This window comes from Echiichthys vipera, assembly GCF_963691815.1.
Source record: "Echiichthys vipera genome assembly, chromosome: 1".
In the NCBI taxonomy this organism is placed as follows: Eukaryota; Metazoa; Chordata; class Actinopteri; order Perciformes; family Trachinidae; genus Echiichthys; species Echiichthys vipera.
The window spans coordinates 9,133,836-9,144,869 of record NC_139826.1 but is presented as its reverse complement, the minus strand read 5'-3'; the positions used below and the strand labels follow the sequence as shown (position 1 = coordinate 9,144,869).

Sequence of the window (11,034 nt, the reverse complement as noted above, 5' to 3'; positions counted from 1 at the left end):
ATTATTGTTATATGTTGTTGAAATTAAATATAGTTTTTTTTTGCATTTAGTGGCTGTTGTGAGTTAACTGCTGAATCCACTCTGGCTACCACTGTAGGAAGCTGGCACTGGATACGGTTCTGATTCACCCATCTCTTTAAAAAGCCCGGTCTGCTCTGATGGGTCAGCATGCTCTTCAATGCTGCGCTCACCCAAGAAATAAACAGTGTTGAATGCCAGGTTGTGTGCATATATTTGTGACATCACAACTTTACAGAAGTCCTCCACGGCTCGTTTAAAGGCACAGTTCCTGAAATCCAGGCTGTGTGCATTTCTCTGTGGATTGAGTGTTTTTACTCTTACAGTATTAACATAGCACCTCAACCTGCTTTATAATAAAACAGACATGAAAGTCCATGAATGCAATACATTCAAAAATTGACTGGCTGATCTACTGTAGATCCAATATGATGTAGAAGAACTAAATGCAATATATTGTACGACAAGGTCAATGTGCACAGGACCGAAGATCATATGGACTGGAAGTTTAACTTTTGAAAAGTTTAATCTTAAATGGAACCTCTTAGTTTCTCAAAATGTGTCTAGGTTTTGAAAACATAACCAAATAAGCTATTTTATGTTTAAAGAGAAATATTTGATTGACATAAGATGTAATCAATCATGACATCTGACAGGGAAATGACATCGACGTTGGTTCTGTGGTTCTCCATAATGTTTTTAAATACAATTGATTTGGATATTTGTTTTTTGTGGCCCACATTTCATGGCAGTATTTGAATACTCTATTGTGGTTACACTAATGTACACCAGAGATGTATTTTTATGCAGATGTGCAGGGCTGCCCGCAGAAATGGCTCTGCCCCTGAGAAGGTCCAGTGAGCGGGTCCGGCCTAAATCTGCACATCACATATCAACACATGTATTCACTCTTCTGCGAAACACACTGGCACCACAGCACATCATTTTAGTGAAACAAGTGTGCGTCAAGTCCAACACCAATAGGAAACGTGGTGCTGCAAGATGTCAACAGTTTGTACAGTTAGTACTTTTAATGAAATAAAACAGAGTACTTCTCCACATCTGCATTATCTTAAATCCATGTGTGGACACCCATCATTTCTTACTTGAAGATCCAGCGCTGCAGCTCACCGGTCAATATCTTTGCTGCCATTTTCTTTATGATGGTGTTTACGTCCTATAGCTCAGGAGATTTCTCGACCTCGTCTAGTGTTTACCCAGTGACCAAGACTACGTGGCGCAGGTAGAGTTGCATACATACTAAAAGTCATGATATTTTCAGGACAGGGGGTTTTCATGATTATTGTTCAACAGGATACTTTTACAAAAGCAAATATATATTTTAACAAGCAATGGGGAATATTTTTGGCTCAAAATTCAATGTGGTTATCATTGCCTATAGGATGAACATGATTATTGCTGGCCTCAATGCCGAGCCTACCTCAGTTAAATAACTGCATTGCCTCAGATCAGATCAGGTCAACACATGAAAAAAACAAAGAAACATGTCAGGTATCTTCATTCGTGGATCACTGGCCTGCACACTTCCATCTGATCTTTAATTATGAGATGTTTTTTTGTAACAGTTTGCAGGACAAATTGACACTGAGATGTTTAAAGTTTATTTTGAAAGCTTTCTTTTTATACACATCTACATATTTACAAAAAATTAAACTCAACAAGCATCCGAGAGAAACAATCTGAACTTCAAAACTTCAAACTCGCACACCCACAACTATGCATCACGCTTCCACATTATGCAAAAATCTAACACACAATTATACCTACACACACACACACACGCACACACTACCATGCACAAAATGCTCCCTAAATTGCAACCACACGCAGCCCGAGACGTCTCACGTACAGAAGTGTTAACAGCACAAAGCATACAAGGCATATCACACTAATGTGCAACTTTTTAAACACACGCACACACATCCACATTGAACAAACACCCACACACAAATTCACTCCACCAGGGTAAAAAAACAAAAGAAAAACCCAAAACACTGGATTCTTGACAACAACACCTACTCCATTATCATCTGTGTATGAGAGATAAGCGTGGATTTAGAAAAAGTTGTTCACTGATATTTGGCTAATACGCAATACTCTGAACAATCAGTGGTGAATTGTGACTCGGTGACATTTGCATATAAAATTGTACTTTTTTGAAGGGGTGTCGTTAACTGGTGTTAACTTGAGAACAGGGCGTTCCCAAACCATCATCAAATCTGATGAGTGCTACATTAATCGCTACACGCTAATTAAGATGGGATTTCTTGAAATACTTCAGTGTCACTCTGGTGTTTCCCCTTCAATCTCACCTACACAGATGACTATAGAGTACAGTGTTATTTGGGAAGATCCACTGACAACTGTGGGTTAAGGGATGGATCAATCCGAATTATACTTTTCTCCATCCTCATCATCATCCTCATTGTCGTCTTCTCCGTGACAGCCGAGCTCATGTAGCACTTCCGTCTGGTAGCGGCCCCAGCTCCTCCGGCTGTACGAGTGCTCCTCCTCCCAGTAACCTGCGTGACATGAGACAAGAGTCAGCCGATGATCGACAAGAATGGACTGTGAGAAGTGACAGACAGTTGGTAGGGCGGTGGTACTACAATGACACAAAACGGTAATGTGCCATCACTTATCAATGAGTCATGGAAATGTAAAGTCTTGTCTTGGCTGCGTCTTAGACTTGAGAGGTTGTTCATAGAGCACTCCTGTCTACAGCTCATGCTCCATTTGGATCACGCTTTGGGGGAAAAGAAAAAAACAAAGCGTCTGTTTTCAGATAATCAGTTTTGTTTATAGGTTTTGAACTCGATCGGAAAATATCACATGATCAAGTAAAGATGGAACGGAGAATGAGGAGACATGAAAACAAGTAAAGCCCGGGACAAACCGGGACAAATTGTACCACTACAGAGAACTAAAAGTTCCTCACCAAGAGTGTCCTCTTAAAACCGCTCCAAAGCTGCTGAGACCGACTTTTACTGAGGAACCGGGGGGAGTGTTGAACTAAGAGAAAGGGTGGGGTTGACCCTGTTGCCATGGATGATGTCAGGTTACATCAAACTGGCTGTTTTGGGTTTCTGTCGGCAAATTCTTAAAAGAAATACTTTCAAGATATCAAAATCAAACGTAGACCAAGTGTCACTGATTGAACATGACACAAAGGGTAATATAGGCTACTGACTAGTCAAGTATATGTGCAGCTACTTTTAGTCTAGAGAGGTTTTGTGAATGCTGGCGCAGAAGACTAGCTAAAACCTACAAGAACTGGAAAAAACCACACAAAGATTGTTTAGAACAACTTGCAGGAAGGAGGATGAACCTAACAACTGAGTTAATACACTAGACGACACACTGAATGGTTTGTAACGTCTGGAGCTCCAGCAGTAGACCACTGTGCAAGTCCTGTGAGAACACCAACGCTCCGGTGTACTTGTACCAAAGCAAACATTGGTAATGATCAGAAGATTGCACTGTCTAGTTAGAGTATATTTGCACTGAAAAGACAAAAAAAGCACACGTGTTGGTAACATGGAGTGTATAGCCTGCAGAGGGAAATGGAGATGAGGGATCTTTGCCATCCCTAATAATATTGCTAATATTAAAGTTCTTTGAATTAAAATGAACCAAGACCAACCAAATCTAAAGACTTCAGATTAGAATCTTTACATATCAAACACTATGATTTGATCTGCCCACTGTCAACACTAACTGACCCAGACTGGATCAGACCCAGTTAGGGCTGTGGATAGGACCAGATGTATCATATGAAGAAAGAAAAAAAACATCTATTAGGGGAGTGCAGGAGTGGTTCATTCCAAGATCGAGGGGTCGCATCAATTCCTCAAAGGCCAATCCTTACAATACGTAACAAAATGAGCATTTGTTACGTATCGTAAACCGTCCGCTAGCCAGTTCAGTGCTGAACAGGGCAAAGTGGTCACAGTGGCTCTTTTTGGAGTGAAAGCCCACCATGCAGTGACCAAACCTCTCTTCAGCAGAAAGAATAAAAAGGCTAGACTTGTCTTTGCTGAGGAGCATGTTGTGTGGACAAAGGAGAACTGGTCCAGAGTGACTTCAGTGATGAGAGGACATTCAATTTATTTGTGTCTGATAGGAAACATGTTCGGCATAGGACTGGGGAAAGACTGAACCCAAAGTGTGTAATAGTGTTGCTTTCGTCAACGAAAATGCTGACGAAAAATCTTCGTCAACGAACCTTTATCACGTGACGAAAACTAGATGAGACGAAGCGAAAATGCTGCGCATGTGGCGATGACTAAGACTAAATATATACTGCAATTTCGTTGACGAATAAAAACGAGACGAAATGTCTCTTCATTCGTTGACGAAAACTAGACGAAATAACGTTGTTTCGTCTCGTTGAGTCACGTTATTATTATTTTGAAGTTTCTCTCCCAGTCTGGCGTCTGGGCGATGTCACTTCCTCAATCCCCACACGTGCATTATTTAGATTCTGAAGATGCCGCTGCTGTGGGTTAGCGTTAACGTCAGCGTTAGCACTAGCGTAAGGGTAAGCGTTAACGACAACTAAAGAAACATGAGAACAAAGTGTGACACCAGCCGGGGGTCGTGTTTGGGAGAAAAAGAAGAAACACTTTCATTACATAGACGTGGAAAGCAAAACGGAATGTGTTGTGGAAAAAGAAAGAAATGCAGACACAAAATCACAGGAAAAAACACCACGGATCTTAAGAGACACCTCAGGGCATCGCATAATGACAGTTAGGTAAGTCAAGACGTAACGTAACGATACTTTCTGTTTTAGAAAGCTCATGCGACATGATGCTACGGTTAATGTGTCGGGTTTTACCGCTAGCTTTAGGGTTAGCCACTGGAGCTGAGAACGTGTGTGTGAGCGTGTGTGTGTGTGTGAGACTAGCGTGTGTGTGAGTAACGTGCGTGCGTGCTTAGTTCCTACCTCACTGTCTCACTCTATAAGTGCACTAAACTTCCCCTTGTTGGCCAAATACTTTCACTAGTTTTGTATTTCACAGAGCAAATCACACTGAACTGAATTTGGCATCAACATAAATTGGATTACTTATTCTAGGCCCGTACATGCATGTAAACTAAAGGTATCTGCATGGGTTTGGCTAAAAGAAAATGTTGGTTTTGTCAATACTACTAGGTACTTTTATTATATTGATTAAATATCATTGTATTACTAAAAAGAGACTAATATACAACGTTCTTTGACTAAAACTAGACTAAAATGCTCAGACTTTTAGTTGACTAAAACTAGACTAGACTAAAAGTAAAACAGGCCGCCAAAAAAACACTAGTGTGTAAAGAAGTCAGTTCCATTTGGAGGAGGAAGTGTCATGGTTTGAGGGATGTTTTCTGCAGCAGGAGTTGGCCCTCTTCTATAGCTACATGGCAGGGTGACTGCAAATGTTTATGTGAACCTCCTTTGGCAACATGCAATACCTTCACTGCAATTGTCTCCCATTCGGCTTCAATTTTCATGTAAGACAATGTCCCCTGTCACACTGCAAAATGGGTTAAGCAGTTCCTTGAAGCTAAGAATATTGAAACAATGAAATCCAGGTCTAAACCATAGAGAATCTCTGGGAAATCCTCAGCAGCAAAGTAATGTCTACGAAACCCACTCCAGTTAGTGAACTGTGGAAGAGACTGAGTCAGAATGGATCAAGATCAAACCAGAGCCGTGTGAGAAACTAGTTATGTCCTGTGGGCGCAGGTGTGCTGAAGTCATTCAAAGCTGTGGCCTCTACACTTCCTGTTCATTTTTGAATCCTATAGAAGAAAACATTGTTCTCATCAAAACAAATCTTCTCTTCTGACACAATGGTTAGTGTTCTCTAATTCTGCTCACTGCTTTTTTCCACAAAATAAAGGTTGCCTTGGTTATGTTGGTTAAAAACACATGCTAGTACAGCAGTGGGATAGCCACAGTGGATATTCTATCAAATTCTGAACAATAAAAAACAACAGTATTTCAGAATCAAATATGAATACTTTGTTCTCCAAGTTTGATCTCCACTGTATATCGTTATGGGGTTACGAAATGACCTATATCCTGATATGAGATTTTGGTCGTATCGCCCAGCCCTAGACCCAGTCCAACTTGGTTGCATTTGTTGTCACATTCAGCAATCAGCTCACCAGTCTAATGTGCGTCCCACCTTTAGGAGAACAGAGTCCTGTTACTTGCCTTTACCAACTTTCACTATTTGTGACGCAAATATACAACATAACATTGTTTTAATCCAAGTCTACCTTCATCAAAAATATTCAACAAAGGATATCGCACTACCTCAAAACTGAGTGGCCAAATTCAGAGCACTGGGCAAAAGAATGCTGTTGGTCATCACCCACCGTGGGCCTTCGCAATGATTTGTTTTAATTAAACAGTCAGATTCAGTAGATCTCATTCAAGAAATGAGCAACAGTTATTTTCTCTACATACTTTTTTTTTGGTAATGTTGGGTTAAGACAGAGCCCACATACAGACCCACCTAGACTTCAATAATACATCCATCCATAAATACATACCACCATAGCGCTCTTCTCTGTCACTATCTCCATCACTCTCGTCAGGGTAGTCATTCCTCCAGTTGCCTTCCTCATTTTCATCGTCTTCATCTTCATACACCTCCTCTTCATGAACCACGCGGTCTGGCACCTGGGATAAACAGCAACATGCCATTTATCTTAAAGCCTCATTTATGCTGATTCATTATTGGTTTCATTAAATTGTTGGAGGAATAAAAATAAAAGATCCAAATGAAGCTTCATGCTTTTGAAGCCATAAACCTACATTTAAAATGCATAAGATACATCTTTAAAAGTTCCTTGGCCTTTCTTGCTTTTAAACAAAATAATAAGAATGCAAGAAATGCAATCTGCAGTTCTGAAGGCTGCTTTCTATCCACCTTATTCTGTTGTTACTGTAGAGATTATTATGGGCAAAACTACTGGTCTGCTGAAATAGCAGTACACTTTATTTAGTTACTATTATTATTGGCTAACTGCCAATTATGAAAGTAATTTGCCCTGAAATTAGCAAATAGTGCTTTGTATTTTTAACAGATATCTAAAATATCCTGTCAGTCTGTCCCCAGGGCATAGAGAATGTCGTATTGTATTGTATTGTCGAATTGTAACCACACCGCGATCACTTTTGGCTTGCCATTATATTAGAGCGGCCATCGTCTGCGTAAAGGTTATAAAAAGTGTACCCGCAGAGCGATCAGAATTTTTCCCTGACTTATAAAAAGGGCAGGGCGATGAGGTCTCGCTCAGTGTGTGTACATCAGGCCCCACTGTGCAAAATACTCCATCTACGTCTGTGCATTGGGCAACGCCCTCAATTGCTTAAAGATCCTTGATTACATTGGTTCTGCGATGGCACTAAAGGTTCAAAAAATTCTCAATGGAACTGGTTCAAGATCCCGTTCCTTGATGGTCAAAAAGGGCTAATAGTTTCACAGGCAGTTAGCACATTAATGACTCCCCATGTCTTCATTCACTCACTCCGATTCCAGCACTCATTCATCTGTCCGTCCATCCATCCACACACACCAGTTCGCCCTCATCGGCGTAGGCCCTGACAGACAGGATGTCCTGGATCCACCCTGGTGTGACCATTTCCTGGTAGTAAAGATCGTAGACGTAGTCATCGTCCTGCTCCCGGTGCTCCTCCCCGAGTCGCTCTCCAGTTATGTCGAGGCGTTCCCGCAGCATCTTGGTGCTGTTACACAAGATCACTTCTGGGTCTGAGGACAGGGTCTTAAAAAAAACAGAGCAAGAAAATGGATCACTACTGAGGCCATATTAGCAATGTTGACCGATGCTCCCTTTTGCAGAAGCTTGTGTGAAGTGGAACACATCTGTACACTGGTCATGTCAATGTCAATGGTGCATACTGCTGCCAGAGGTAAGAAATGTGACAAATCAACTCCTTTACAAAAAACACTTTACTGTGTTGCACGGCTATAAATAACCCCCTTTCCACAAAATAATAATTTTGGGTTGGTATTGTATTGCTAGAATTTTATACAACCCCTCTTCAATAGTGCTCATCTGTTCCTTTTGATCGCTGAGAAAGAAAAATACAGAACAGAATAAACATAAATGTTAAAGGATTTGCTGCTTAGCAGGTCCTGCTGGACGAGGAGGAGGGGCCGGTTAGTCTGCACAAATTTAAAGACACATGGCTGACCTGGGAAAACAGTTAGATACAGAAAGCTTTCATTTTTAGTTTGTTCATAGCAATTTGACATTAGCTCAAGAAATTCTGTATGACTATGGAAAACATACAGATGGAAAACGGTAAGTTGTCACATGGCAAGTTGTCACATTTCTGTAACTTTATTTTCGGCCTGTTCAGCAGGTTTTGGATAAAGTTATTATACTGTGTACCATTCCGTCAGTGTACAAGTATTATTGTCACTGTTTTACTGTGTTGATTGTTTTAACAAAAAGTGAAGAGGGCACTTTACCCCCATACAAATTATGAATAGCTATAGAAGTAGACTATACGCAAGTATCAATTTTAATAAGCAGTATGGAAACTGATACCATTGCAGGCAAAACTCTAATACTACTCATGTCTAACCAGCTGCAACTCACCTTGCCAGAGGATTTGTCTTGGTCATCTACATCCTCATGTAGGAGATCAACCACCTGGATGGCACCAAGACCCAGATATTTATCCTGCTCTTTCCCAGTTTCCTCTACGCCCTCAGAAGCTCCCGTCTGGGGGGTTTGCTGCTCAGCTGGGTTCAACAGCCCTGCACGGTGGCTCGAGAGTATTCTGTAACGCTCTTCCCTCCGGGTGCTCCACTTAGTACTCCGTAGGTCCCCAGTTATCCGCTGTGAACTGGCGGCAGAGGGGCGCAGTGCGTGGGCCATGCGAGGCCGAGCCAAGGCCTGTCGCACCTGCGTCTGAACAGGAGCATCCTGTTGATGATATGTCAGACATTTAGGTTGACTTCCTGACATAAACAAAGCAGGCACCCATGGCAAGCGGTTTAATCATTTAATTGAATCACACTCCTGTTTGTAATAACATTTCAGACATAAATAATACCATTTCTTCCAGTCAAAAAGATAATTTCAGATATCCATGACGACATTCTTATGAGTACAAATAACAGCACTTTTGCCATTCATGTGTATTGGGCTTTTAATTCTAGATATCAACAATTACATTTTAGATATCTAGAATGAAGATTCTTACTAAAATTACAGATGTACATCTCCATAATAACATTTACTTCTAGTCAATGTATTTTGGATAGTCAATTACATTAAGGATATCTGGCATGGTTTTAAATTTTGGGATATCTGGAATTAAAATGATGACAAATAAAAAAAAATTGATTGTATAAAATAGAGTTCTTCCTAGTAAGAAATACACTACCAATATTCAGAATGTTCATTCTAAATATCCTAAATGTAATTGTGAATATCTAGAATTGAAAAACCAATAAAAATAAATGGCAAAAGTGACGTCACCTGTGGACATGTGAAATGTAATAATTCTTGACAAGGAAGAATTGAATTACAGATCTCTGCAAATACATATCCAGTCTAAATATTAAATGTTGCCACAGCCGCCCACAGACTCCGACCCAATCCTCACTGCGTCACTGAACACACGGGCTCTTTCCAAGTGTCACCGTGAGCAGAAACATGAGCGTGTGACCATGTCAATAACACAGGCAGGGCGAATACTGTCCAATTCACCTGTAATAACATAACGTCACCCAACATGTGTAGACCTTGTGATAGAGAAACAACGTTATAGTGTTCACCAGCAAAGTGGATTCGCCTGCGTGATGAATGCCAGTGCGAGACTTTGAATATTTGACACCCTGTATTTAAATTGTATTGTTAAAGCTACGTCCGCTTGATTTTGGATGAAGTCGTATCATTTCCGAGGCCTGCAAACACGTCACGACTGCGTTCAACATAAACAGAATGAGCTAACGCAGGCTAACGTCGGCTAACAGCGTTGTCTAAACTGGGTATTATGCTTACAACAACTAGCACAGAAGGCGCGCTGTTTTCAACGACTACCTTTTCATATCGTACAATTTGGATGCTAGCAGTCAGTCACACTTCGTACGTCTGCACCGACATGCTAACTAGCGTGTGTGTGTGTGTGTGTGTGTGTGTGTGTGTGTGTGTGTGCGTTGACGTTAGCTCGGTCAGCTCCAGCGGGCCTCTCACCTGTGTCGCTACAGTCGCCACGAGTTTGAAGACGGAGTTTTCCACCTCGGCTTCATTTGGCTCCGGTACCGTCTCGCCTGGGCTCTGGGACGTCTCCGGCCGGATACGTTTGCACGCCAGCAACAGAGCGTCCGCCGGGTCGGTCCCCCTTTTTCTCTTGACTCGCAGTATCGTCGTATTAGGATCCATGTTGTCCCTCTGTCTGAACTTGTCTGGTTTGTCTGGCAGACAGAAAAAACTGAAGAGCTCCGCCTTTATTTCCGGGTACCACAGACGTCACAGCAGATAAGGGGAGGACCATGGATGTACATAATAATAATTATTATTATTATAATAACAATAATACTAATGATAATAACAAGATAAGGATTAGATTATATATATATATTACAATTTAAAGTATAATTCTGAAGAAATAAGAATTTCATTGTCAACAACTGCTACAGTGGTCTAAAGCGTTTCGACAGACTCTGTACCAAACCAAGGCATAACCTGTTTTATTTTTTCCCCATTCCCCTAAATGAAAAGTTCTGCCTTTTTTGTTACAGTTTTTGTTAAACTGTTAAAGCACAATTTTGCAAACTAGGCTGGTTTTATCAAAATACTTAACACAATTCACAAGAGCACACACCCAAACTGCAAAATACCTCATATATCCTGCAAAATGAAGCACTGCAACCAAAACTGCACATAGCATTATCAAAATTAAACTTTTGCACCAAATGGCACATTCTTCTTTCATATAAGCAGATTGTTGTCTAACCA

General features: G+C 40.9%; 1 protein-coding gene across 1 annotated transcript; it reads right to left on the bottom strand.

Annotated features, from left to right (window-relative positions):
* Positions 1 to 1,637: 1,637 nt before the first annotated feature.
* slc7a6os (solute carrier family 7 member 6 opposite strand) lies at positions 1,638 to 10,471 on the bottom strand. The gene is made up of 5 exons (XM_083913831.1): positions 10,270 to 10,471; positions 8,665 to 8,994; positions 7,615 to 7,821; positions 6,586 to 6,715; positions 1,638 to 2,561 (listed from the first exon to the last, which is right to left on the bottom strand). Exons 1-5 carry the CDS (start codon positions 10,456 to 10,458, stop codon positions 2,422 to 2,424), a joined length of 996 nt encoding a protein of 331 aa, XP_083769957.1. The 5' UTR covers positions 10,459 to 10,471; the 3' UTR covers positions 1,638 to 2,421.
* Between the last annotated feature and the right edge of the window lie 563 nt (positions 10,472 to 11,034).